The sequence below is a fragment of the Gregarina niphandrodes genome, assembly GCF_000223845.1.
Source record: "Gregarina niphandrodes unplaced genomic scaffold scaffold00030, whole genome shotgun sequence".
NCBI lineage: Eukaryota > Apicomplexa > Conoidasida > Eugregarinorida > Gregarinidae > Gregarina > Gregarina niphandrodes.
The window spans coordinates 35,676-62,449 of record NW_011645799.1 but is presented as its reverse complement, the minus strand read 5'-3'; the positions used below and the strand labels follow the sequence as shown (position 1 = coordinate 62,449).

Sequence of the window (26,774 nt, the reverse complement as noted above, 5' to 3'; positions counted from 1 at the left end):
GGGGGGGGACACTCCCCTCCCCCCTCCCCGGATATGTATCATTCCAAATACTCCTTCATCTTCCCCTTCCCTGTTCTGGTTCAAATTTGTTTTGTTTAGTACTACAAGAATTCGGGAAAGAAGGACCAGCGAGTAGCTAAGAAGCGCGCAGACATCTTGGCTAATGCTCGTACTAAGCCGGAAGACAGGATCGAGCCAGAAGGTGAGGTTTGGGCAATATGTGCCGCAGGTGAAATCATGTTGAGTCACTTGCAGCAGACTGCGCGGAGGAAAATGCTGGCTAGCAGCAAGATGGAGATTTACTTCGACCAGTTCTTCAGCGACGTCTTTATCGGTTATATAGACCATGATTCCAGTCGTAAATATGCTCTGGAGCAAAGCGCTGGCGAAGATATGGAGCCAGTTTCTAGGAAAAGGAGTTTGGTATTCCTATTCAAATTCGGTTGTATAGTCACCTGGGACTATCCTAAGTCTCTAAGCAGTCGTAGTGACTTACTTGGCTTATTAGAACCGTATCTACAGAATCCACTGCCCCAGGAAAAACAGGAAAGCGACTCAATGAGCTATGTTTCGAGCTACAACCAGACTATAAAGCAAGATATTATTCACTTAACAAGCCAGGCTACATTCGAACGCCTGGCTTACAGCTATGCCTTCGCACAATCTTGCAAACTAACTATCTTCGAGAATAACGTCTACGAATCCATTGAAAACACCCGCACAATTCCCGAAACCTTAGCGCGAACTGGTAAAATCAATACAAGCAGAGAAGCTATTAGCCGTATGATCGGCGAATTATTCATCAATAGATTCTATATCAATCTTCAATGTGATATTTTGGACACACCCGATGTATTCTGGGAGTTTGACCAGTTCGCTGACTACTATTCAAGCTGTCGATCGTATCTGGAAATACCCAAACGGGTTGAACTTCTCAATCAACGATTAGATATCATGAAAGATCTTTATGATATGCTTAATGAAGAACTATCTTTGCAGCATGGATACAAATTGGAATGGATAGTTATCTATCTCATCGTTGCTGAGGTTATCATTGAAGTTGTGTGGAATATAATTATCAAGGACGTTCTGAAGCTCGTATAAAGTATTTTTCTGCGCATAATTGGGAGCGCACACACGTGTTTGCGAAATTTGGGAGGCTTGTCGTGTCGTGCGCGAGTGCCCGTGGGGGGGTTGGTCGGGAGAACAAACGCCGCGGTTGCGTGGGATCGAACTCGATTAGTAGACGGAGTATTTAAAAAAAATTAATGTGTACATATGAACCGAGCACATAGAATAGCTGATCAAGTGCGGTCTGTGGTGGGGTGGCTTCAGAAAGATTCTGCCTCGTCCCAATTTGTAACAAAAGGATTCTTGTCTCCTGGAGAGTTTGTCGAAGCTGGAGATCAGCTCACATGCCAAACCCCCACATGGCAGTGGCAGTCATGTGATCAAGCGCACCAGGTATTCTGGCTACCGCCTGACAAGCAGTACCTGATTACGCGCAATATCCCTTGCCGATATCGCATACACCACTGGGAAAAAAATCTAATCAAAGGAGTACGCACTGCATCAAACAACACCACGGCGGAGTCATAGTATACTTGTTGCATTGTAGGCCCATGAGACTCGCGAAGGTTGGTTGATACCGGGTCCGTTGCCGGGAGATAATGAGGAACCTGCGACTGGACCGCTGACTGACGAGGCGTCATCACCGGCGGGTTCGGTCCGACAGGAGGGTTCAGGCGAGCAAGACGCCATGGTTGCCGGTCAGTCGGCTGCGGGTCAGGTGGTGGTGAAGAATTTTGTGGATGAAGACGAGTACGTGGACTGCGGGCCAAGTGTCCTCAACGGGCAGCAGACCGTCTCGTCTCGAACCTACGACCTCTCGATCACATACGACAAGTATTACCAGTCGCCGCGGCTGTGGTTGTTTGGGTACGATGAGGCGGGCGTCCCACTGATAGCGGAACATGTATTCGAAGACATTCACAACGATTATCTTGCACGCACCGTCACTGTCGACCCACACCCTTTTACTGGCGTCCCTACCGTCTCCATCCACCCGTGCAAACATGCCTCCGTCATGCGTACTGTCGCCCAAAACTGGGTCAAAGCCGGCATGAAACCGAGACCCGATCTGGCTCTGTTCATACTACTCAAAATGGTCTCTTCTGTCGTGCCCACCATCAACTACGACTTTACCATCGATGTCGAAATGCCCATGGAAGAGGTTCCCTGACTAGAAGGACCTAATCCAAAGGAAGACGACTAGAATGAAAGACGACTAGAATGAAAGACGACTAGAATGGAAGACGACTAGGCACCAATTGTCTAGGCGCCAATTGTCTTTACCCGTCTCTATCCCCCCCCGATCTGTTATTGCCTCCAGTTATCACAGCAATATCTATGCTTCCGGGCTTGCTGCTGCAATGCGGCTGGACGTGGCGCTACGGCGTCGGAAGGGCTATGGCGGAAGACCTGGGTCCCTGCTGTGTCCCAAAACAGCCCCTTCGCCTGACGGTCTTTTATAGCTCAGCCACGCTTGTAATTATTAGTGACTGATGTTGGTTAGTTAGTTAGATAGATATGATGTAATGGACCCAGCAATTTATTCCTCCAGTGGCTGACCCAGCAGTGGTGCGCCAGGGTGCAGAAATGAATGCTCTACTACGGCGGGGATCGGAACGGCTGGCAGCGGCCGTGCAATTGCGAGACGAGATCGAGGTCTTATGCACACAAGCCCGAATTCCCGTCGCACCGCTGGACGACCCGCTGCCCACTTGGGAAGAGTTCGCTCGCTCGCCTCACATCAGGTCTCCCGCCTGGCAAGAACTAATGAACGTATGCTGGGAAATGCACTGCGCCCTGGATGGGGACTCGGAAACTCAAGACGGCACCAACGTCAAAAACAGATCGGGAGACGATCCCACTCACAACGCTCCGCTAGACTACCACGTTCCGACCCCCAACTACCAAGTTCCGACCCCCAACTACCAAGTTCCGACCCCCAACTACCAGGTTCCGACCCCCAACTACCAGGTTCCGACCCCCAACTACCAGGTTCCGACCCCCAACTACTCCCCCTTCCCTGACCGAGGCATTCCACAGTCCGTATCACGCGTTCCTCCACATTCCGTGGCGCACATTCCTCCACAGTCAATGCCACACGTTCCTCCACATTCCGTGGCGCACGTTCCTCCACATTCCGTGGCACACGTTCCTCCACATTCCGTGGCACACGTTCCCCCACATTCCGTGGCACAGGTTCTTTCGCAACAGGCTCCGTTTCCCCAGAGTCCTCTTCAACAGAGTCCTCTCTACCAAACCCCGGTTGGTTATGAGTCCGTTTGGCCGCAGGCCGTTCCGCTACCCGTCGGCTACGAAAGGTTACCGGGACGCCCCTTGAGACAGGTAGTCCGCAGCGCCTCCATCCCCTTGGGTGCCGGGACGTCCCCGGTGGCGGTGCTGGGCTACACTCGGGACCAGTTGCACCAAATTACCAAACCGTGGCCCGAATACCGACGGGACGTCCTGTCCACAGCAGGCACGCCCGCAGAGCCAGGAACTGACCTCGGGCCGGGAGTCGACGTCAAACCGGGAACCGGTCTCAAGCCCCTAGGTGATCCGCGGTCGATTAATGACTTGCCGTCGATTAACGACTTGCAGTCGATTAACGACCCGCGGTCGATTAATGACCCGCAGTCGGTGAATGACCCGCGGTCGGTGAATGACCCACGGTCGGTGAATGACCCACGGTCCATCCCGGATCCGCGATCTTACATGGAACCCCGATCTTACATGGAACCGCAAGACTACGACGAGTTCCAGCCCTCGCTCACTTCGCCGTTGCAGCAGCCGAATGCGTTCAAGCAAGAGGCCGCTTTTACGCCCGCTCCCGCTCCGGCCTTTGGACCGGTGTTTGCGCGTGTGCGAAGTGCCTCCCGGAGTCCGCCGTCGAAAGCGCCGACCCGCGCGCAACTCTTCCCCACGCCGAGCGCCGTGTCCTTCGCCCGCGCGCCCCTTCCACCCCGGGACGCGGTTGGGCGGACACAAACCCCCGCCACACAAACACAGGCCACAGACACGTCGGGGGCGACTGAGTCGGGACCAGCCGGGGCGGCGGGGTCGCCGGCGTCTTCGCCGAACTCGTCGCTGGAGAAGAGCTCTACGTCGTCCAGCGGCGAGTGGGTCGAACTCGCGCCCGTCCGTAGCCGGCGCTTCACGACGCCGCTGCCACCTCCTAGCTTCGAACAAAGCGGCGCTAGCAGCCGCAGACAGTCCATGCCGCCGCTCCGACTCGGCGGCGTCGGGCCTTCCTCCTGGCTCTCCGGCGCACCTACGCAAGGCGACGTGTACCTCGCGCCGCCGCCCTGAACAACTGAACCTGCTCCGGAAACGGACCTCAAGGGCGCGGCATCTCAAGTGGCTGCGGCGAACGAATGTTATTCTCGACTACATGACGACAAACAAAAGATAATAAACGAGTGGTTCACATGACGAACGGCGAGGCAAGGGGGGAGGGAGGGGCGGCAAGGATGGGGTTTGATACTAGGGTTGACACGGAGGTTGACACAAGAGTTGAAGACAAGGTTGAAAAAAAGGTTGAAAAGGAAAAGAAATTAGTCAGACTTGCTGATGGAAACGGTGACACGCTTTCGGTGCCTGATGTTCTGAGTCTTAGTCGGCCTCCGGTGCTTCTTCTGAACCGCAGGCTGCAGAACCACTGGCTGCTTCTTGGCAGGCGGCTGGGGTGCCGGGATGGCCTTCTTGGTGGGAGGCTGGGGTGCCGGGATGGCCTTCTTGGTGGGAGGCTGAGGTGCTGGGATGGCCTTCTTGGTAGGAGGCTGAGGTGCTGGGATGGCCTTCTTGGTAGGAGGCTGGGGTGCCGGGATGGCCTTCTTGGTGGGAAGCTGAGGTGCTGGGATGGCCTTCTTGGTAGGCATCCGAGGCACCTGCACTCCCTTTTTGCCGACATCCTGTGCCAGTTCTTGGGGCGGCACATACAGGTTGACGTTCTGAGGCGCGTACCGGGCCGTGGGCACATGAACAATGGTCGGTACGTTCACCTGGTCATAAGGACCATCAGCCATGGCTGAGGCGATGTTGGCAATGCTCACAGGAGCCGCGAAGGCAGTTGCGAAGACGGCAGCGAATCTCATGTTTTGCACCCTGACGTACGTGCAGACGTGCGCAGGTTGTATAAAGCCATGAAGCTGGGTTGTGGTGAAGCTGTAATGGACATCAAGCAACATCACGTGTTCCCTTCTGTGACGCAGGCTTTGGTGTGCACGTTTGGGTTGGGTCAGTTTGGGTCAGGTTGGGGTTGAGTGATTATTGGTAAAAAAAATGGGATGTTCTCGAACCTCTCGGAGGTGGATGCTTCGCTGTTCGTGGACGATGGAGACCATGGAGAGGAGGATATAGAGGAGAATGACTTGTTCGATGCTCTTCTTCAGGATACCCCGGTGCAGGCCGTGGACACTGCGGCGCCGGCTGTTCTGGAGTTGCACCGGTTCGATTCCACCCGCGCGCACTCGCGACCAGCCACGAACAGACCCCCGAAGCGGAAGCGCGCAGAGGACGTCTCGAGTAGCCGTGTGGCCACTCCCACCCTGGCAGACCTCTGGGCGCGATCTCCGCCCAAGTCCTCATCCTCTGCCACTTCGACCGACCTTGCACCCACGAACCACGACCGTGAGAGCAAACGACCCCGGTTCGAATCCGGCCTACCGCACAAACAACAGACAATTGGTACCGTAACGACTACCCCGGCTCCCATGCCGACTACCACTGCTCCTATGGCCACCACCACTGCTCCTATGGCGACGGGCACTGCTCCCGTTGCGGCGGTGGACAAGGATACACCAGCAAGAACCCATCCATCTGAACCGGAAGAGTTAACGCAAGGCCTTGACCAACTGGCGCCGGAGCCTGATCAATCGTCTGGACACTCGGTGCCGGAGCCTGATCAATCACCTGGACACTCGGTGCCGGAGCCTGATCAATCACCTGGACACTCGGTGCCGGAGCCTGATCACTCTACGCAAACGCCGGATCCTAACCAGTTGGCCCCGCAGCCTGATCCGGTGCCTGAGCCGGTGCCTGAGCTGGAGCCGGTGCCTGAGCCGGTGCGTGAGCCGGAGCAGTGTTTTGTACCGCCGGTCCGGTTTCCGAACATGGCTTGCAACCACTTAGGTGTGGAAAAAGTCAACGCCGCGTTCCCTGAGGAGTTGGACATTGAGGGCATGGCGGACTGGCAAGTAGCTGCGGATCAGGTGCCCATTTGTTGCGCCTGTTTAGATGAGTTGTTCCCTGAAGACAAGGAGGAGGAGGTGCCGGAGGCGCTTCGGCATTTGCTGCTAAAAGCCGAGGCTGAAGCTGGGAAGACGGGGGCGGGGAAGACGGAGAGCGGGAAGACAGAAAGCGGGAAGGCGACAGACGGGCGAGTGGGTTTGGTGTCGTCGTGTTATCACATGTACCACTATGCGTGTATCGATCGGTGGGTGCAAACGGAGAACGCATGTTGTCAGTGCAAACAGCGTTTTGGGATGTTGGCAGTGTATAGTGGTGAGGGCCGGAGGCTGGAGGTGAAGGCGGTGAGGAAGAAGTTGCAGTCGTTGACAGTTCGGGAAGAAGAGTTTGATCCGAATCAGCGAGTGTGTCATCTATGTCACGCCGTGGGTGACAAGGACAGTTTGATGGAGTGCACGTCCTGCGAGGTGGCTGCGCATTGGTACTGTCAGAGTCTTGAGGAGATGCCCACCGTCGGATGGCAGTGCCCGGACCATCGGCCCCGGGCCGTGCAGCGGCGGCGAGAGGTGGAGGCCGAACTTGCCCAAATCCGATCTCGAAGGTCCGTGGCTCGTGCCCCGGGGCGTCCCCGCCCGAGCCCTTCAGGACCCGGAGGGGGATCTGGAGGGGGGCGAGGCGGCGGAATGAGGAATGGGGGCACTCGACGAGGTCGGGCACGGGCCCTGGGCGAACGACTACTGGACGAGTTAACTGCCGCCGGCCCGGCAAGAGGCGAGGGCGCCGGCATCTCGCAGTTCGTCTCCGGCTACCTGCCAGCCGGCCTCGTCCGGGATGCCTTCAACCAGTTCTTCGACCCCAGCGCCAGCAGCTACCATGACTTCAACTATGTCACCAGCAAACCAGAGGCCACCGTCCAAACCAAGAGCGAGATCACGGACCTTTTGCTCGGCAACGTCAGCCAGGCCGAATTGCGGGGACAGACCGCGGCGCGGAATAGACTTACAGGCAACTGCCATCCAGGTAAGAGCGGGGGAGGCCAAGGCACTCAAGGTGGGGGTGGTCAAGGTGGGGGTGGTCAAGGCAGTGGTGGCCAAGGTATCGGCGGTGGTGGTCATGGTAATAACGCTAGGACCGAACGCAGTATCACAGCTAGCATAGGTCTGCAGACAGGGTTTATCAGCTCAGCTAGCGCTCAGGATGAACGGAACTTGCTGCCTCACGAACTCATCCAACGAGCCGACCAACATAGCGAAAGGGCTGCCGTGTACCGACTCAAGGAAAAGGAGCACAAGGACAAGGTCGTCTACTACCAACGCTGCGCCCAAAAACTTAAGCGACGGCCCGATGAGACAGGACGACCCGATGAAGCCGGGCGACCCGATGAAGCCGGGCGACCCTCACTTACCGATATTACTCAGAAGCTGGAAGAACACCAAGTCAAGCAAGCGCAATATCGTCTAAGGGCTGAGGAGCACGAAACTCGCGCCGAGGAATTGCGGAAGAAACATGAAGCAGACTCCATGGAACGATTTGTCTTCGATCGACGACCCTCCATTGATCGACGACCCTCCATTGACCGACGACCGTCCAGCGCTCCAGGGCCGCCACCCGGTGACCGACGACCACCCACTGAACGACGATCAACCAGCGGTCATGACCAACGATCAAACAGCGGTCATGACCAAAGATCAACCAGTGGCCGTGGCCAACGATCAACCAGTGGCCGTGACCAACGATCAACCAGTGGCCGTGACCAACGATCAAACCAAAATACATCAGCTTCGGCCAAAAAACTTGCCGATCCACTTGAGGCTGCACTCGCAGGACTACAGAAGTTCGCTGCCAAGAAACAAGTAGCGCATTCAAGAGGGAAAGGAATCTCCGACGCCGAGAGCCTCAACATATTTCGTTGAATATATTTTTGCAGCTTACAATTCCGCCACACTTTTCCTGCCTGCCGGACGTGTTTCGCTACCGGGCAATAATTATCCTGTGCGGGCTGTAACACTGGACTAGTGGATCATAGAAGGACTGGGTAACAAATTCGGATGGATAACAAAAGGACTAATGTCCTAGAAGTCCTGCGAATTCTTGGAATTCATTCAAATGAATACCAAGCTGCATTCAGGCAAAATTTCATCCATTCTGTAATCTTTCAAAAAATTCGCGCACGTGTGTGCGCCGCCAAACACAACGATGATAGAGCGTGCGCGTTATTGCAATGGCTAACCAAAGTTCTGTTCCTTCACGTACCGGTACGAAAGGAGTACGGGAGAGTACCGTGGAGTGTATGGAAAAAGTTAATTTACGATGTCTTGCATTCCCGACCTGTAGCAATTTACTTTAAAGTGAGCGCAGATGTCTGGGTGGGATTTGGCGAGCTCACTATCGCGAAGATTGTTCACGGAGAAAATAGTCGACTGGAGGATAGAGAAGCTGTAAAAAGACTAATCGATCGCTTGACGGCAGACAGCACTGGTAACCTACATGCCAGCCGGATGAGTTCGACATCGGCAACGTATGACCCAGAAAATGCGGACCACGGTATGATCAAGAGCCGATATTCTTCTTGGTCTAGGAGTCAGGGTTCAAAGAGCCTTGGTTCAAAGAGTCAGGGTTCAAAGAGTCAGGGTTCAAAGAGTGAGGGACTTAAGTTTATTTCAAGAACCTTGTTGATTTGTAATATGAGAAGAATTCTGAAGGACATGTTTTGCAGACGGGAATTTGGCTCTGCATATGAGGAACATCCGTATCAGTTATTTTATTGCATACGAACGCGTTCTCCTATTTGCAAATTTCATCATCCGAAATTACGTTGCCCGTTTTTGATTTGGTTGACGCTTAATATAACGGATTCAAGCAAGTCTGTTCTATTGGAGGAAGTTGATAGCAATGGATATATACGAGATGTTATGTACGGTGGTGTGGAATGGTCAACATGGCTCTGTTTTCTGTCTATTATAGCGCACTCGAGATCTGTTAGTATATATTTATTCAATGAGAGAAATAAAACGTGGTTTGGTTCCGGTCCGATTCAGGGGTTCCAGAATTTGTATTATACTATCATAGATCACACTGAGGCTTGCAAACGGTTGGAGGAAGTTTGTGGCGCATTATCTAGACCCATTTTATTTAATGAGTTATTAAAGGGTAGATTATCAGCAGTTTCAAACACGATAGGTGGCAAGTCATTAAAACATTCCTGTGATGATACATACTTGTCTACGGACTTGTTTATTCCGCCTTGTTCTCTGAAAATATATAATAGAAATTTGAGGACCAAATGGAGGTCTCAATTGAACAGTCATAACGGAAATCAAGGTGACAATCTGAGACGTGTTTTATTTCAAGTTGTAAATTGCCTCCTAACCAAGAAGGCCGACCGTTCGGCAATGAAAGCTATAATACGAAGCATTCCTGGTGTTCGACCAGGGCAAGCAATTTTGATATGTGAGAACAAATATTATGGATTTTTTGTCAACTACATTCTTCGAGTTATTAACTACAATTTGAAAGGACTTAGAAGTATTGTTCAAGGTAGTCGTAAAGACATGGCCTTGAAGAATATCCTACATCCTATGGCGAACGGGTATCCGAATCCCCTCCTGGAAAATAATAACAGCCCCCTCCTTAACGACCCCCTCTTGAACGACCCCCTCCTGAACGACCCCCTCCTGAACGACCCCCTCCTGAACGACCCTCAGAGAAATACAGAATCACCAAGCCATCTGACCATATTCCCAGTTGCCTCGGCGTCGATTACCATACCGGACAAACATCTGCAGAAACGCCCCTTGGTGAATCGCTCGAGGAAGCACTTAGAGAAGCCTTTGGAAAAACGCCGGATGGTCAGGGAGCAAGTAGGTTACGTTTCATATCCCACTTGGAAGAAGATACTGGACAATAGACACAAGAGCATAAGAATTAAGTCACGGTTGTTCCCCTTGATGCTAGAAACCATTGGTAAAAGGCGTCTTCGAATGGTTCATAAGATAAACAAAGGAACGATTAGGGTAACAATCTCATCTGGATTAATGAGAGACCCACAAATAGTTAATTTACCAGGAGCGGTAGAAATTATGAGTCATGCTATCCCAACCCTTGTTTCGGGTGGTAGCCACCAGTATCTCAACTTACGGAACTGTCGTGAATCATTATCGACCAGACTCTTCTACTCCATGCTATTACGCTGCCTCCAAGCAACCGCAATGCATCATCAATATTCAACTCTTGTCTGTAGCAGGAAAAAGCACCAGACATCATTGGAAGAACTAGTATCCTCGTTACCAGAAGTCTCCCTGAGTTATTCCTACTTCATGATCACCATCGACCTGGAATCGTGTTTTGATTTTGTTAACGGATTCGTTTTCAATGCATCCCACCGAAAGTATCCCCTTATACCGGATATTTCCGAGTAAGCGAGCACCGCTGTCATCCCAAAGAGATCTCATTCAAGAAAGGTGGTGTCTTGCTGCTGCCCGCAGTGACACTCACACACGACGGACGCACACACGGTGGTGCGACGCACACACGGTGGTGCGACGCACACACGATGGGCGCACACAAGTTACTTGCGGCAGGTTCAAAATGAGGGTTCTAAACTCAGAATTAAGTACGCAATACGGATGGCCCCGGACTGTAAAGTTGTGGGGGCCATATGACCCTCAAATTCGGAGGGATCTCAACCGAGTTCGGTACCATACAAATTGCCGCAAGGATAAAAATTGCCAGGTCTTCCTTCAATACCGTCAGATGCTCGCTAGTCCTCACAGCGCGGATATTCTTGATATTGCGTCCCGGTCCTGCATGATTTGCCATAAGAACTGCCCCTCTTCTTTTCGCAACTGTCTTCTGCCGACTATCAGTGATGGTGGAGCATGTGGTGACAACGTTTCTGCCCCGTTCAGAAACGCGACAAACACTGCCGGTACCAACCCCGCTAGTACTAACCCCACTAGTACTAACCCTGCTTGTACCAACAGAGTTTGTATAGGCATACCACAGGGGCATCCACTCTCTGCCATGGCCTGTGAGTGGTACCATGCCGGTCATGACAAGAAGTTGAAAGAGGTCATGCCTCAAATACTATTGCTAACACGACATGTAGACGACATTTTCATTATTCTACAGGGTTCGCAGAAGTCAACCACACAAGAGGCGCGGTTGTCAGAACCGCTGCCGAGACAGAAGTCGCTGCCGAGGCAAAAATCACGTCGAGGGGAGGAGTTTAGCACTGAGCCGGAGGTGGAAGCGATAAAGCGCGCGCTTATAGAGAACGTGGCGCGAATATACAGAACTCCCGTCAACACGGATAAGTTAAACTTGGCTCGAATTGTGGTGACGGACTCGAATCCTGAAGACCGAAATCCCAGCGACCTAGGCACTCCTGCTGACGACCAAGTGGCCCCGTGTGTCACCTGGTTAAACCGAACAATTTCTATTCAACTAAGTCGATTCTCAAGTGGACAGCCGGACTTTGCTAAATTTGAACTCCTCTCTGGCCAGCCAGCTAGGTAACCGGCCCGTTCAGCTAGGTAACCGGCCCGTCCAGTTCGTCGTGGTGAGATGGGTAGGCTTTCGGTAGATATGGGTGCGCAGTTGTTAAGATGTTAAAAAGTTCAGAGGAGACCGAGCTTGGAGGCGACTTCGGAAGCGTCGCAGGAGGCGTCGAGCTTGACGAAGGCCTTCTTCTGGCAGTCGGGTCGGATGAGGGTATTGACCTTGGCTACCTTGACGTTGAAGCGATGGGCGATGGCGGCTTTGATCTGGGGTTTGGTTGCTTTCAAGTCACAGAGGAAGGTGAGGACGTTGTTCTCAATCTCTCGGAGTGCGGCCTCGGTGTTGAGCGGCAGCTTGATGATGCTGTACGGGTCAACGCGCGCGTTGTGGTGCAACGGCACAGTCTTCTTCGGCGTGACAACGGCCTTCTTGGTCGCCGGGCGAGTGAAACGAGTAGTATAGTGCACGCGGCTGTGCTTAGCCTTCACGCCGTTCTTGGCCTTCTTCACAGCCTTCACGGTGTTGGTGATAGGATCTACGGAGATAAGCGTGCAACCCAGCCCCGTTCCGTGGACGCCACCCCCTGCCGACTGACACCACTTCCGGACTGACACCCACCCGTGTTGAACTGACGCCAGCCACCTGCTGACCCGTGTAATCGTCGACTCGCGTTGGCGTTTGCACGAGTGTGTGCCCGGTGCGTTGTCAACAGCCCAGGAGTCTGTGGTGGGCAGGTCTGTGCTATCCCGGCCTGTGTTCTTGGGGCTGTCGACGGCATCTGGTCTGAAGAGGTCTGTTGGATGGGCGTGTTGGGCTAAACGGTGGCGGATTTTAACTTACTGGACATATGTGCTACCGAAAAAAACGAGGCCTCGAAGCCTGGGGGCTGTTTGCGATTTTTTGGGGAGACAAAACATGGAAAGGAAGAGGAGAGTACGTGGCCGCTGTCTGAGAGCTCCTGGGCTGGCTGGTAGCGGCAGTGCAGGCACATAAGGCGAGCGAAGGATAGTAGCGGGCCTGAGCGGTGCGCAACAGCGGAGCTGGTGCTTGGTTGGATAGGTCAGACGTAGCACGGCGACGGCGAGACGCGGCATGGGGGGGAAGGCGAGACCCCCCCCCTTGCGTCTACGACCTGTCCCTTGCGTCCACGCAACAAGCCTCGTGGACGTGTTTGGTTCGCCATCGGAGGGTTGGCAAATGAGGGTGTCGGGTGGGTGCTGAGGACGTGGGCGGTTGGTGTGCGATGCGTTGGCATTTTATCGTTGGTTGGCGGGGGTGAAAAAAAAATGGCGAAGCGCGGTGCAGAAGAGCAATCGGTGTCGAAGAAGGCGCGTGTGGAAGAGGACGCTATGGAGCAGGCAGTGGCCAAGTTGGGTGAGTTGCGTGACGGCTTGGCTGGGTTCGCGACGGAGGTGGATGCGGTGGACTTGAAGATATCTGCAGCGCACGCGTTGTTGATGCATCAGCATTGGCCGGAGCTGAAGGCGATATATGCGCGGCGCGATGCGTTAATCGAGAAGGAGGAGGGCGTGTGGGGTAGGTTGATATGCTCGCATCCGGTAACGATGATGGGTCTGGTTGCCCCGATTGAGGTCAAATTCCTTTGTGATTATCTTCAGCGTGTTGAGTTGAACGATTACCTTGACGCACACGGTTCTTATGAGCTCGTCTTCCACTTTAAGCCGGAGGCCTCCAAACTGGTCGAACCCACCACGTGGAGGAAGAAGGTCGTGATTAAGGAAGATCTGGAAACCGTCGACGAAGAAAAAACTGAAGTTACACAGCTCGTCTTCAAAGACGACAGCTGGAACCCTGTAAACAACGCCGCCGAACTCCGAGCCGAACACAAATCGGAAAATGCAGACGAAGAAGACCTACCCGTCTTCTGTCTCGCCAACTGGTTCTCCAAGAAAAACGCTGCTGAAGCTGGCGAATTTGGCGAAGTCTTCCGCAAAGACCTCTATCCCAACCCCGAAGAAATTATCTCAGCCATGCTCGACGGCGACCACGAAGAGTCCTCCGAAGATGATGACGAAGATGATGAGGAGGAAAATGCCGCCCAGGAAAACGCCGAAGAATAAATACGGCTCCTTTTTAAGTCAATGATATCCAACAATACCAGCTTGCTCCATGTATTGCTGTCAATACGCATCACTAATTCTTTTCTGTCGTGTGTTTCTTTTTGACAACACATTAGTTGCGGCTATGTAAGTTGACACTACTCGCAGTGCGGGTGTCTTCGGTGTTGCGTTTGTCGAATACAGAGATGTCCAGTGCTGCTGGCGTGGCGTAAGAGGTTTCGAGCCCGTGCTGCGCTGTCTGACTGTAGGCCAAGCTGTCAAGCAAAGTGTTCGGCCTGGGCTGCTCTTCCGCAGCCAGCAGTCTTGCCACGCCGGTGAGCAGGTTGTGCTCCAACCCCTTGACGACAGCGCATATGATCTCCACCTGCTGCTGCAACCGCGCTATTTCCTGCCGAAGGGCGCCGTATTCTTCTCCACTCACGAACCCCCCGGATTTGAGTCCGTATCCTGAACCTCCCGGGGGCCCTCCTAACTGCCCGGAAACACCGACTCCTGAAAGACCAAGTCCGGAACGACCTGACCCGGAAAGGAGATTACGTTCTTGCTGGCGGAACGCTTGTTCGACACTCGCACTCACGACTGGTTGCAGACTTCGGGCCAGTCGGTCGGGACTGACCGCGAAGTTGCCGCCACTCCGCTGGTCGCCGGCCTTGTCGGTCCGTTTGGACTGCTCCAGACTGCCCCGAGTCCCGTCTATGGGCTCGGTCACGTCACTCTCGGCGCCGGGCGATGAGTCTTCGATTCCTCGGCCGCCACTATCATTACGGCCGCGACTACCATTACGGCCGCCTGCTCGTACGTCCCCTGGTCGGGTATCCCGTTGTCTTGACCCGGCTGGTGTCGGGGTAGCCGAATTTTGCCGTTCGTGTGTGAGCAAGCCGGTCAGGCTTTCGGTGAGCTCCTGGTGCCGTTCGCGAACGGCGTTATCCACCGCATCCGTCAGAACAGCGGCAAGGTGACGGACGCAGTCGTGCACGCTGGCGGCGACCGCGACCTCCACGGCCTCTTCCAACGGACCCGTTAATGCTTGTGACAGTTTTTCCGCGAGTTTTGTCGCCTTTTGGTCTATCGATTTTTGGTCTGCATTTAAGACGTCATTGGCCTTGTCAGAATTGACCTCCGATTTCCGATTGGCTAGTCGGCCGCACACTTTCTCGGCCAACTGGTCGCCCAATCCGCCGCCCTGAAACTGTTCTGCAAAAACAGTCCTCAGCTGACCCACTAGCCTCTGGAATTCCGCGCCGAGCACCTCCGTCAGACGGTCGTCCAGGTCGTCACCTAAATCCTTCACAGAAAGCAAGACCTCGTGCATCAGATCCATCGGGTCCTCCTCCAGCTCCAGATCCTCCTCCAACACTATGGGCGGAGGAGGCGGCGGTAAATCGTCAAGGTCAACTGCCGGAAAGTGTGTGCTGGAAAGTGTGTGGCGGAAAGTGTGTGCCGGAAAGTGTGTGCCGGAAAGTGTGTGCCGGAAAGCGTGTGTTAATTAGGGGGTGGCGACAGGTGGCGACACGCGAGGTTCCGAGACTTGCAGTGCGGTTCCACCGCGGGGTGCGGTTCGAGCAGTGCTGGCGAGACATCGCGCACCCCGGATGAGGGCCACAGCGGGAAGGGGGCGGTACTAGAGGGGCAAGCAGAGGAAAGCCTGGAGCCTCCTTTGCTACGGAGGTCTCCGGGTCTCCGCCGACGAGCGTCAGCGGCAAGGGGCATAAAAAATTATGAGTGGAGGCTCGCTAGGTGTTGACGTAGTGCAGGCCTACGCACAGCGGGTCACGGTGGAAGATCTCGACCTGATCGAGAAGCATGGAGGCGTCGAAGGTTTGTTTGGAGAATTTCAGTCCTCCAGTCTGGGTCTGTTGACAAACCAGGTTGAGGGAAACCGGGAGAAGTTCGGTGCGAATGAAACCCCGAAGAAGGAAACCACACCCCTATGGAAACTGATCTGGGTGGCGAGCTCGGATCCAATGCTCCGGGTACTCATGGTTGCTAGTATAGTTAGTTTGGTAAGTGTGTGCAAACACACGCAGTTTAATAATCGGTATGGTGTAGTCTTTAGCATTGGCGTTTGGCGAAAACAAGAAGGTCGAATGGATTGAGGGCTTCTCCATTTTAATGGCCGTGATTATTGTGATTGGTGTTACGGCGGGTAATGATTATATGAAGGAGAAGCAGTTCGCAGAGTTGTATGCGAAAGAAGAGAAGTATGTGCAGGTGTACAGAGACCACGAGAAGGTAAAGATGCCGGTGAGTGAAGTGGTTGGGGGCGACCTCATTTACTTGGAGGCCGGAGATGAATTGCCAGCGGACGCGGTGTTGCTGAAGGGGAACAACCTCAAGGTAGACGAGAGTTCGCTGACGGGTGAACCAGACCAGGTACTGAAGATGAACTTTGGCGAGTGTATGGAGAAACTAGAGGCCTACCGGCCCACTCACCCGGGCGCTGCGGTCGGTAATACCAGTGCGGCTGAAGCCCGGACGGATTCGAACGCGGGAGTGTCGCGTGCGGGGAGTGCGATGGATCACCACACGGTGCCATCGCCGGTTTTGTTGTCCGGTTCGAATGTGGCAAGTGGGAGCGGAACGGCGTTGGTAGTGGCAGTGGGATTGCAATCGCAAATGGGAAAGTTGTTTACGAAATTGGTGGTGGACAATGAGCCCACGCCTTTGCAGAACAAGTTGAACGGTATGGCGCGAGATGTAGGTCGTGCAGGTTTCACGGCCGCACTGGTCACGTTGATTGTGTTGCTAGTAGAGTACGGCGTACAATTGCACGAGCACTCCGAGTCTGCGCGCAAAATTTGTGCGACGCTCGTGCGTCATTTGGTCACGGCTATTACGATCGTAGTTGTGGCGGTACCAGAGGGGTTGCCACTGGCGGTAACGATTAGTCTAGCCTTCTCGGTCGGTCGAATGCTCAAGGACCAGAACTATGTCCGAAGGCTAGCGGCCTGCGAGACCATGGGCGGTGCAAGTGAGGTCTGCAGTGACAAAACCGGCACTCTCACGAAGAACCAAATGGAAGTCGAAAGTTACTGGAACGGTTCCTTCCTCATGGAGGGCTCAGAAAACATCGCCTGGCCCAGCGAACCTTATCGCACAATTCTCATCCATAACATCGTCGTCAACTCGTCCGGTTTCCTTGTCCACGAAACCGCGCAGGTTGCACAAGGACAAGCTAAACAGATCACTAAACAGGTCGGATCCCCCACCGACTGCGCACTCCTAGGGCTCATCGAAACACTTGGCAACGTTGACTCCACCGCTCTTCGCAATATTTATCGCGGCATCGCACCACCTGCCTCTGACACGCTCCTCTGCCGTCCCCTTCCTCCCGGCCACCAGTTTAGCCTTGACGACCGCTCTGTCAGCTTCAAAGCCAAGGCTGCCACCCGAGGCTCTCACTCAATCGAACTTGCACAACGCACAGCCGGATCTACCGCGGGCAGCGCTGCTCGCAGCGACAGCGCCAGTGACGTCGCGGGTTCGATTCCCGCCGCCGCTCCGGCCGTTTCTGGTCCGGCGGAGGTGAAGGGTGTGGTTGCCGCGAGTGCGGCCAGTGGCCGTTTGGATCCGGGTGTACGGACGATCAGTTTCGCGAATCGGTCTTCGTCATCATTGGAGTTGTGTGTGAATCCGGCAACGCAGGCGGCGGCGGGGTCGACACCAAGTTTCCCGCGGTTCGAATCGAAGCAATGTTATATAGTGCGTCAGTTACCGTTTAGTTCGGAGAAGAAGGCCATGACGACGATTGTGCAACATCCGAGTGACCCGTCTCAGGTGCGCGTTTTCGTAAAGGGTGCTGCGGAGGTTGTCTTGAGACGTTGTGGACGGCGGATCGATTCCGACGGAGGTCTGAAGGAGTTGACGGCGCACAAGGTGGGCAAAATCGAGGACGTAATAGTAGCGCGAATGGCTTCGCTAGCACTGCGCACGATCTGTCTCGCTTATCGGGATGCCACACTTACCCCCGAACAAGTGGCAGATGCACCGAACCTCAGCTGGGCACCCTTCGAAACCGACCTAACCTGTCTAGGCATTGTGGGCATTCGTGACCCGCTTCGTGAAGAAGTGCCGAAAGCAATACGCGATTGTCAGCGTGCCGGTGTCCGTGTGCGAATGTGCACTGGAGACAACATCGAAACCGCTAAACAAATTGCACTCAAGGCCGGGCTCTATCACCCTGAAGATGGTGGCATAGCCATGCTCGGACCGGAGTTCCTCAAGCTTGTCGGAGGTGTAGTTTGCGCCCGATGTCAAACGGAACACTGTCCCTGCGAGGTGGGCGGTGTCGCCGTCACTCAAGCCGCTGCCGAGAGCGAGGGTGGGGCCAGGGCCGAGGATGGCGGCAAGAAGGAAGGCGACAAGAAGGAAGGCGACAAGAGTGCAGAAGTCGGGGGCAAGTTCCGTGTCTCTGCTGCGGCTCCGACAGGACCGCGACAGGATGTGTTGCGGAACGCGGAAGAGTTTGCGTTGATTGCGGATAAGTTGGAGGTGATGGCGCGTTCTCAGCCGAACGACAAGTACGCGCTAGTGACGGGTTTACGAAACCTGGGCCGTGTAGTGGCGGTGACGGGAGACGGAGTAAATGACGCTCCAGCCTTGAAAAAAGCAGATGTAGGTTTCGCAATGGGCATTACGGGTAAGGAGACGGCGAAACAGGCCGCGGACATAGTGCTGATGGATGACAACTTTTCATCGATCGTAAAGGCGATTAAGTGGGGAAGGAACGTCTATGACAACATTCAACGATTCTTGCAGTTTCAGCTTACTGTTAACATCGTTGCGGTGATCACGGCTTTCGTAGGTGCTTGTTTCCTACGTGCCTCTCCATTGACTGCTATTCAGATGCTTTGGGTTAATCTAATCATGGACACATTCGCCGCACTCGCGCTGGCCACGGAGATGCCCACTGACAGGTTGCTCGATCGGCCCCCGCACTCGCGCCAGGAATACTTGGTCACACGTGCGATGTGGCGCAACATCATGGTCCAAGCTCTTTACCAAGTCGCGGTCATGATGAGCGTCATCTTTTCCGGTGAATGTTGGCTCCCTGAATATAACTTCAAATACAATACTTCCGTGGACCCAAACTTCACCGTATTCTCCGGCTGCGGCCACAACCATGTCCGCTCCGGGCGCCTATACCACCCGTTTACCACCCGAGAGGACTATAAGGCAAGCTGGAACTATGATATCACACCGTCAAGACATTATACCTACGTCTTTAACATCTTCGTCATGATGCAGGCTTTTAACTTGCTCAATGCACGCAAAATACAAGACAAGGACTTCAATATCTTTCAGGGTCTCCATCGAAACCCATACTGGGTCGGCATCATGTTCATCATTGTCGTCGGCCAGGCTCTTATGGTCGAATTCGGAAGCCAAGCCCTAAGCGTTCACAAAGACGGACTTACGTGGCAACAATGGTTCATATGCATCGCATTTGGAGCAGGTACCTGGGTCGTTGCCGCTCTCGGCAAACTCATTCCCACTCGAATCATCACACAGATCGTTCCCGAAACTCACAACCGTGAAGTTAATCCACTCACAGAACCCGCCAGCCTTGCGCTCGCCAGCAGAGGCCGTATCAGTTCCGGACGTATCAGCTCCCGCATGAACCTCCGGTCTACCGCAGACATCAGCAGCACACACCTGCACTCCTTCCTTCAACCACCCAAGTCCAACACCAACCTCTAGCCGTTGTACCTACCACCAGACGCGCGCGCGGTGAGTCTACCGCCAGACTCACGCGTGAAGCGTGAACATACAGAGGTTTGGGATGGCACCAGAAAGGAGGCGCGGAGGGAGGGATAATAGATAGGACTGAGAAGGGATTGGTAATGAAAGGTGGTAATGAAAGGTGGTAATGAAAGGTGGTTAACAATGAAAAGCAGACAAATCTATTTATGGAGTGAAAGCTCATAAATCCACTTATACAGGTCTAGCTAATTAGGTCGTTGCTTGTCCAGCCAGACAATCACCCTTTCAGGTGGTACTCCAGGAGTCGCCGCGAACGACTGCTCAACGGGCTGGACGTGTTGCTCGCTGTGTCTGGCGAACTCCGTCTGCGTAACGGAAGTCGGGGTCGCGATCCTACAAGAGAGAGAACATGGGTCGGGCCAAGGGGGGGCTGAACCAAAAGGAGCGAGCGGAGGGAACCGAACGGCAGCGGGATGGAACAGAGCTGGGTTGTCGAGCACTTACTTCTCTCGGGTTGGTGGTAAACGGGGTGCAGACTGTGGGCGTGCGGCTCAGCACCGTTAGACGCGGTTGTGTTCTTCTCGCGTTCTGCTCTGAGCAAAGCCTGCAGTCGCTCATTCTCTCTTCGCAACTCCTCGGGACAGGGCCCACCACAAGACGGCCTTACGAACTGCTCCTGGAGCACCTGGAGCTGCCGCTCGAACTCCACCAGCTTCTTTTCCAACTGTTTGTTCTCATTCCGCAACTTCCTGCGCAAAGGTAAGATGTGAAAGGTAAGGGGTGAAGGCGCACTGGTTTTCTTTCCTAATTGTCTCAAGTCTTTCTTCAGATTTGGTTTCAATGAGTTTCATTTCTTCTCTGAATTTCTGGTGTGCTTGCTCAGCATTCAGCTTCAGGAGCATCACTTCACATTGAAGCAGGTGATCCTTGTTACCCTGAATGATGCCCGACTCCTGGGGAGACGTCCCTCCGACATTGCTGACCGACTCCTGTCCGGCAAGCACCTTGCCATTCGCCGCGGACGACTCACTATCTGCGATCCCCCGCATCGCCTGGCAAGGCTCATGCCGCCGCCCTCCCACAAGCTCGTCCGCGGGCTCCTTACGCTCATTGTTCGGAGCTTTTCTTTGATCGCTAGTTACTCGGGACATGGCAAGTTCATCCTGAGCATTTACTCTCTCTTCAACCACAATCCCCTCCTTGACCATGTCTCTCCCCTCCTTGACCATGTCTCTCCCCTCCGCCATGGATCTCTCAGCCATAGATCTCTCAGCCCTATTCTCAGCCTGAGCCCAATTGTCGTCGTTATGATGATTGTCTCTTATCCCGTCCTGGAAACGTTCCTGACTGCGATCTCGGGTGCGGCTTCGCGGCCTAGGGAGGTTTTGAGTACGGGGCCGGGCCCGTTCCTGACTTTTGGCCCTTTTTTCCCTGCCATGGAGCCGCGTTTCTTGGTTCGAGTCGGGGCGCACACGTGTGTACGAGCCAAATGGCTGGCGCTGGCTGTCTTTTTCAGCGTTCTTGGTGGCGTATGACTGGTGTTTTACGAATGAATAGTTGTCGCTAGTGACGCAGCGGCTCAAGTCTGCGTCGTGGGCCCCGCCATAGTGCGCAGTCGAATACTCCGCCAGCGGTTCTACATTAGTAATTGGAGCGGACATGATGTTGGCTAGCGCGGAGTCCTGCCTCGGGTCTTGCCTCATATTTTGTGTCATGTCAAGGTTCATAACATCGATGGCTACACCAACGCAAAGAATGCCAGTAATTGTACTTGTCTCCTTGGTAATTAACGGGAGCTTCATAAGGATTTCGAAGACGGGAATGTCGACCCCTTTCTCCAAGCTTGTACAAGCCGCAAAGTACGAAGAAGGCATCTCCTTCAGTGAAGGCAGCCGTCGATTCAAGAAGGAAGCAAAGGATAAGGTCCCGATGCCTACCGTGCTGCACTTGTCATCTTCCAACTGCGCTCTGACATAAATCGGCAGCGCGGCCCCCACCGGATCCGAGGGACTATGATCGGAGGGTAGGAATAAACTAACAAATTCCATCCATGTTAATCTGTCCTCAAATCGGAATGAGCAATAACCATCGGTCACTACCAACTAAACCAAAAGACGTCTAGAAAGATAGGGCTGCAGTCAGGTGGGGTCTGAGCAAGCAAGGGTTCGGGCTTCAATTAACCGTAGCCTATCTGCTACATTGAGATCTGAGTGGGCGGCGACCCACCTCTGCCGGGGGCTTACCTCTGTCGGGTCTCGGGAATTCCGTCGTACGCTGACGGCGTGAAAGACATCATTTGATTGAAATACCGGTGAGGTAAGGTAGGATAGTGACACTGAATCGACGAAAGCTTGATCGTCAACTACGCGATCACAAAGAGGCTGAAAGTCGTGCATGGATGCAGTTAAGACGCATTATTTGGCGGCGCATTTCGTGTGTGCACACACGTGTGCTCCGGGAATGCGAGGAGGATTTGTAGCGTACGGCAGCGAGTCGGAGCTTTTTCAAGTCGATGGTGAGTCTGAAATGCTGGGACTGGGTGAGTATGTCGTGGAGCAGAATTCCTAGACTATCCTCAAGTTCATGCCACATTGGTATGTCCCAAAGTTTGAGGAAAAACGCAAAGTTACCTGACCTAGACTATTTCTCCTTCCTCTTCGACCATGACGCGTCTTTTTTTGGGAATAGCGGGTGCCGGGGGCGCGGCGGGGAGCGGGCCGTCCGCGAATTTTTCGGCTTGGGCGTCGATGACGATGTCGACCATAGGTACGCTGTCTCCGACGGTGATGGGTTTGGCGGGTGCGTCGCCGAAAGCGGAATGTATTTGGTTGCAGATGACCTGTACAAGCTGTCCGTAGGTATTTTCTTTAAGACAGAGGCTTTGTCTGAGCCAGTCGGAAGTGGTGCCGGGGTTGCCGGTGGCGGCGGTGGCCATGGCCCAGTGTATGGGCGTGCGTTGATCGATCTGGGCGGCGTATGGCGCACCGTGGTCTAGTACATCTTTCAGGGTGGAGAGTCCAGCCTCTTTCCACTGTGTCAGTAGGTCCAGTCTATCGACAAGCAGTCGGTCGTCGGCAATGAGATCGGGCAGGTCGTCAATATCTGAGGGGACGATTCCGGCGCAGGCCTCATGGTATTTTTGGTTCTTGTTGAAGAGCGCTCCAGGGTGTTCGGCGTAGTTATAGTATAGGAAACGCCATAGCGGCCGTAGGGTTTCCCATAATACCTTGAATTCGGACTCTGAGCTGGACGATTTGTTTGAGACGTATAGCGCTTTGTTTGAAAGCCACTTATTCAGACTTGCGTTGTTGTTCTTGATGTCGTACACACTCCGGTCGAAGTACAACCGCTTCCGCAGCCATCGGTCATCCAACACAGCGTTATATGCCTCCAACGCCTGCAGCTTGGCCTCCTTCTCCATGGGCGAATCGAACTCTTTGACCTCCAGATCGCATACATTTAACTCGAAGTCGTTATTATACTCCACATCCAAGTCTCCACGGTTATACTGGAATCCGGAAATACTCACCCGAGGAGGCAACATCCCCACCGGTTTCGTCGCCTGGTAAACTACTACCACCGATTCCGCACTCTGAGGCATCTCATACTCCTCCCTCCCCTGATACGCCTCCGGCACCAAATCATACTCCCATATCAAACCTAATTCCCTGTCCGCCAACACTGTGTCCCCCGCAAGCAATTCCGCCCCCACACACGTGTGCGGCAATCCGCCACCTGACGCCACCGGCATGCCACCCCCAGTCTTTCCCGACGTCGGCCGGGGACAACTTGACGAATACACCAAGTCTATCCCACGGCCATTATATATGGGCGAATAGTCAATCTCACGACCCGCCGGTGCCGCTGTTGTTCTGATCGCAACACCGTTGACTGCAGCCGTAGTCGCGGCACCTCCGGCCCCTACCGCGGCAGTACCCATGATATGACCACCAGCACCAACGTTGCCAGTACCGTTGGTAGCCGCGGCCGCCGCTACACCTTGGTCGGCGTCTTTGGCAGCCTTCGCGGCGGCGGTGGTTGCTTCTTGGTCTGGGCGAATTCGGTGTTGAACGAGTGCCTGTGTGAAACCGAGGCTCCCGTCGTACAAAAGCTTGGACTTGAGATTATGTATAGGCCACAAAGGTTGGTTGGCGGCTCGGTGATTGAGGTGGAAATCATAATAGCGTTTCTTGCAGACGTCTTTGTCTTTCGGCGCGATCTTTTCAGGTGTGACAACTCCGACCCACTCGGCTACCTCGTTCCAATTGCCGAAGCCATAACGGGCAACTGCTTCTAACAAAACCAGTTCCTCCGAGGCCGACCACTGGTCATTAAATAGCAAGAAGTTCTGTGGCCCAACGGGGATATAACGATGACGTTTCGAATGCCCTTCACTCTCGAGCCCCTCCGCAAAGCAACGTTCGCATTGGTCGTAGTCCACGCAATCGGCGCAACGTACTCGAAAACTGTACGGCTTAAGCGTCCGGCTGCAGCAGTTGCACTGCGCTTCACCCGGACCCTCGGTTTCTCCGTAACTTTCTCGTAACCACGTACTCGCCATCGCACACGCGCGCGCCACCAACGGATCGCCACCGCCTGGAGTCGAGCCACCGACCTTCCGCTCCAAAGCCGCCGTCACAGCTGCATTCGGGATCGGCGACATCAAAGCCAATTTCCCGCACAACCGGTTCTGCTCAAATGCTGGAAACACGCGCCGCAACGGGTTCCACGTCCGGTACTCATACACCCCACTCACCCGGTGCCGACCACCACGCGACCGCGCGGCTGGTTCCAACGCCTCCGACCGTATGGGCTCTGACCGCATGGGCTCTGACCGCATGGGCTCGACACCCGGCATATTGTCAATACCTAATCCAGCCACGACCCCCGCAGCCGCACCACCCAAACTGGACCGGTCTTCCAAGTTCGACGGTCCCACCTGGCTGGAGCCCACCAGGCTGGAACCCACCAGGCTGGAGCCCACCAGGCTGGAACCCACCAGGCTAGACGTGTCCTTGCCCGGGGGTCCGATGTGCGGCCCAGGGGATTCCGGCACTAATGGTTCACGCGAGTCCAGGATACTCGCTGGATTTTTTTCGGGCGGTCCAAGTCTCGCATCTTCCTCTACCAGGGCGTAGACAGCGTCATAGACTGCGGATATCAGCTCATATAGAATGCTCTCATACGTGTCACCTTCACGCGGGAATGGGGCATCTACCCAACCTAAAAAGCATATTCCCAAACCCCCCAAACTCAAGCTTCATGCTGGACACCCACCCTTGGGTGCGCCCCAGCATCTCTACGTGCGCCCCAGCATCTCTACGTGCGCCCCAGCGTCTAGGGGTGTGCGTGTGTGCGGTGGTGTAAATTTGGAGAAATTCACCTGTTTCTAATTTTCGGGTTCTTACCGGCGGCTGGCCCGTTGGTGGCCCAAGGATTATCATTCATGTACATTAACAGCAACAAAAGTTTTATTCAAAAGCCAAAACAGCCGCACTTCGCCTTTTTATTTTTGGACCTTCTTTTATAATTAGAAAGATACTCTAGTTGCTTCCGATTTATCGCACCCTTTCGTAGAGACCTGAGGAGAGTGGGACGATGGGAAGGACAGGAGGGTGGCGGTCCTGAGCGGTCAAAGTACGCGAGGACGTACGGAGGGAGACCACGGGGGGTGGCGGGGTCGGGGGTGGCGGCGTACGGAGGGTGACAGCGGCGGCGTACGGAGGGTGCGGCCGGATATGGGGGGGTGAGACGTACCTAATATAGTCGACGGCATCCAGAGTATCGTAGCCGGCTTTCTCAATCATTGCGACAGCGGCCAAGACGGGTGCCCTCCCCAATCCGGCCACGCAATGTACGGCGATTGTTCCTCCCTGTTGTCTTGCTTCTTCTACAATATCTAGCCACCGGTCAATGACATGTTGCGGGGGACTATCTCCATCTGGATAGGCGAGTGAGTAGCATTTGATTCCAGCATTAATAACTTCTTCTTCCGGGTAAGTGAGCTCACAAATACGAGCGAGATGCGTCACGCCATGGGCACGCATCACCGCCAGGTAGTGATGAATGGACTCTGCGGAGGGTGCGTCCATGATAAGGAACCGCAAATCCATCGTCGCTTGCACCAGGGTCGTGGGGTTGACAATCACCATTTCATAGCAGGAAAATTTATGGCGGAGAAATACCACAACGACGCTCTCTACCGAACCAAGCTCTGCAAATACTACAGAGAGGTACCCCCGCCCCCCCCTCACCCTGGCCGTACCGGCCCCCCCGTCACGCTGGCCGTAGATCAGATTATTAACTGCAGAGAGCCTGCTGGCGGGGCAATGACTGCATATTCGCGCATTCGCAAGAGCAGCTAAGGACGCCCGCCATCAGCAGACCCGGCGTTCCTGTCCTCCCCCCCAAGGCCCGTGTTTGCAAACATTTTAAGTGAGACTGCGACACGCACTCAGACTCACTATTCCGACACCCTGGTGAGGGTGTCTCGCACCCACTAATTAGTACACCTGCCACCAAGGGTGTCTCGCACCTGCCATGAGCCACCACCAACCCTTTACGTTTTAGACAAGGTACATGCCGGAATGAAAACTGCCACTTCTCTCATACCATGTACCCTCCGAACCCTACTACGATCGCCAACAAGTATGTCCTCTCCACTCGGCACTCCCGCTTCCACACGGCACTCCTCCATGGGCACTCAACAGAATATGCGTTCGAACGAAAATGGGCACCCCTACCTGGCACTCCTTCCCCTGCTGAATCACCTGTCTACAGAACGGAAAGCAGTGTCTCAGTGACGACCAAGCCGCCTTCTTCAGAGAGCGTCGCGACGGCCAGTGACACGTCGGAGGGCAACACGCCCCTGGCCCCGCAGTGCAACGTCTCGCTGGTCGTGTGCCAAGGGGTGCCGTGCTGCGGCCCGGCGGAAGTGATGCAGCGGGCTGGATTCTGTCTGGGTGTCCCTGCCGGTCACAGCGCCATGGGACTCCCGCCATTTACTTCCTCAAGCTTCGAACGATCTATGACTGCTACCTACGACTTATAACCGGCCCCGGTGGATCCTACGACCCGCAGTCTTGGACCCAGTCTTGGACCAAGCAAGCTTGGGACCAAGCAGGCTTGGAACCAACCGCAGCCTTGGCCCCTCCCTGGCTTGGCCCCTCCCTGGCTTGGCCCCTCCCTGGCTTGGCCCCTCCCTGGCTTGGCCCCTCCCTGGCTTGGCCCCTCCCT

General features: G+C 54.5%; 14 protein-coding genes across 14 annotated transcripts; 8 read left to right on the top strand and 6 right to left on the bottom strand.

The window, feature by feature from the left end:
- Window positions 1-99: 99 nt before the first annotated feature.
- On the top strand, window positions 100-1,104 carry GNI_123800 (ACR, YagE family protein; the record flags this gene model as incomplete). The annotated part of the gene is made up of 1 exon (XM_011133634.1): window positions 100-1,104. A coding segment is annotated over one exon (1,005 nt), but the record flags the coding sequence as incomplete, so codon positions are not given.
- A 174-nt stretch (window positions 1,105-1,278) lies between these two features.
- GNI_123790 (autophagy-related protein 3) lies at window positions 1,279-2,242 on the top strand (the record flags this gene model as incomplete). Its single annotated transcript, XM_011133633.1, has 2 exons — window positions 1,279-1,560; window positions 1,619-2,242. The coding sequence occupies 2 exons, from the start codon at window positions 1,279-1,281 to the stop codon at window positions 2,240-2,242; spliced, it is 906 nt and encodes a 301-aa protein (XP_011131935.1).
- Window positions 2,243-2,658: 416 nt separating this feature from the next.
- Window positions 2,659-4,377, top strand: GNI_123780 (hypothetical protein; the record flags this gene model as incomplete). Its single annotated transcript, XM_011133632.1, has 2 exons — window positions 2,659-3,114; window positions 3,361-4,377. The coding sequence occupies 2 exons, from the start codon at window positions 2,659-2,661 to the stop codon at window positions 4,375-4,377; spliced, it is 1,473 nt and encodes a 490-aa protein (XP_011131934.1).
- A 245-nt stretch (window positions 4,378-4,622) lies between these two features.
- GNI_123770 (hypothetical protein) lies at window positions 4,623-5,162 on the bottom strand (the record flags this gene model as incomplete). The annotated part of the gene is made up of 1 exon (XM_011133631.1): window positions 4,623-5,162. One exon carries the CDS (start codon window positions 5,160-5,162, stop codon window positions 4,623-4,625), a length of 540 nt encoding a protein of 179 aa, XP_011131933.1.
- A 192-nt stretch (window positions 5,163-5,354) lies between these two features.
- On the top strand, window positions 5,355-8,168 carry GNI_123760 (ring finger protein; the record flags this gene model as incomplete). Its single annotated transcript, XM_011133630.1, has 1 exon — window positions 5,355-8,168. One exon carries the CDS (start codon window positions 5,355-5,357, stop codon window positions 8,166-8,168), a length of 2,814 nt encoding a protein of 937 aa, XP_011131932.1.
- A 771-nt stretch (window positions 8,169-8,939) lies between these two features.
- GNI_123750 (hypothetical protein) lies at window positions 8,940-10,673 on the top strand (the record flags this gene model as incomplete). Its single annotated transcript, XM_011133629.1, has 1 exon — window positions 8,940-10,673. The coding sequence occupies one exon, from the start codon at window positions 8,940-8,942 to the stop codon at window positions 10,671-10,673; it is 1,734 nt and encodes a 577-aa protein (XP_011131931.1).
- Window positions 10,674-10,842: 169 nt separating this feature from the next.
- On the top strand, window positions 10,843-11,772 carry GNI_123740 (hypothetical protein; the record flags this gene model as incomplete). Its single annotated transcript, XM_011133628.1, has 1 exon — window positions 10,843-11,772. One exon carries the CDS (start codon window positions 10,843-10,845, stop codon window positions 11,770-11,772), a length of 930 nt encoding a protein of 309 aa, XP_011131930.1.
- A 101-nt stretch (window positions 11,773-11,873) lies between these two features.
- GNI_123730 (ribosomal protein L23) lies at window positions 11,874-12,601 on the bottom strand (the record flags this gene model as incomplete). The annotated part of the gene is made up of 2 exons (XM_011133627.1): window positions 11,874-12,289; window positions 12,595-12,601. 2 exons carry the CDS (start codon window positions 12,599-12,601, stop codon window positions 11,874-11,876), a joined length of 423 nt encoding a protein of 140 aa, XP_011131929.1.
- A 439-nt stretch (window positions 12,602-13,040) lies between these two features.
- Window positions 13,041-13,835, top strand: GNI_123720 (nucleosome assembly protein; the record flags this gene model as incomplete). Its single annotated transcript, XM_011133626.1, has 1 exon — window positions 13,041-13,835. The coding sequence occupies one exon, from the start codon at window positions 13,041-13,043 to the stop codon at window positions 13,833-13,835; it is 795 nt and encodes a 264-aa protein (XP_011131928.1).
- Window positions 13,836-13,947: 112 nt separating this feature from the next.
- Window positions 13,948-15,156, bottom strand: GNI_123710 (hypothetical protein; the record flags this gene model as incomplete). The annotated part of the gene is made up of 1 exon (XM_011133625.1): window positions 13,948-15,156. One exon carries the CDS (start codon window positions 15,154-15,156, stop codon window positions 13,948-13,950), a length of 1,209 nt encoding a protein of 402 aa, XP_011131927.1.
- A 397-nt stretch (window positions 15,157-15,553) lies between these two features.
- GNI_123700 (ATPase) lies at window positions 15,554-19,535 on the top strand (the record flags this gene model as incomplete). The annotated part of the gene is made up of 2 exons (XM_011133624.1): window positions 15,554-15,838; window positions 15,885-19,535. 2 exons carry the CDS (start codon window positions 15,554-15,556, stop codon window positions 19,533-19,535), a joined length of 3,936 nt encoding a protein of 1,311 aa, XP_011131926.1.
- Window positions 19,536-20,272: 737 nt separating this feature from the next.
- Window positions 20,273-21,586, bottom strand: GNI_123690 (hypothetical protein; the record flags this gene model as incomplete). Its single annotated transcript, XM_011133623.1, has 1 exon — window positions 20,273-21,586. One exon carries the CDS (start codon window positions 21,584-21,586, stop codon window positions 20,273-20,275), a length of 1,314 nt encoding a protein of 437 aa, XP_011131925.1.
- Window positions 21,587-22,173: 587 nt separating this feature from the next.
- GNI_123680 (zinc finger, ZZ type protein) lies at window positions 22,174-24,986 on the bottom strand (the record flags this gene model as incomplete). Its single annotated transcript, XM_011133622.1, has 2 exons — window positions 22,174-24,761; window positions 24,947-24,986. 2 exons carry the CDS (start codon window positions 24,984-24,986, stop codon window positions 22,174-22,176), a joined length of 2,628 nt encoding a protein of 875 aa, XP_011131924.1.
- A 27-nt stretch (window positions 24,987-25,013) lies between these two features.
- Window positions 25,014-25,690, bottom strand: GNI_123670 (protein tyrosine phosphatase; the record flags this gene model as incomplete). Its single annotated transcript, XM_011133621.1, has 2 exons — window positions 25,014-25,119; window positions 25,296-25,690. The coding sequence occupies 2 exons, from the start codon at window positions 25,688-25,690 to the stop codon at window positions 25,014-25,016; spliced, it is 501 nt and encodes a 166-aa protein (XP_011131923.1).
- Between the last annotated feature and the right edge of the window lie 1,084 nt (window positions 25,691-26,774).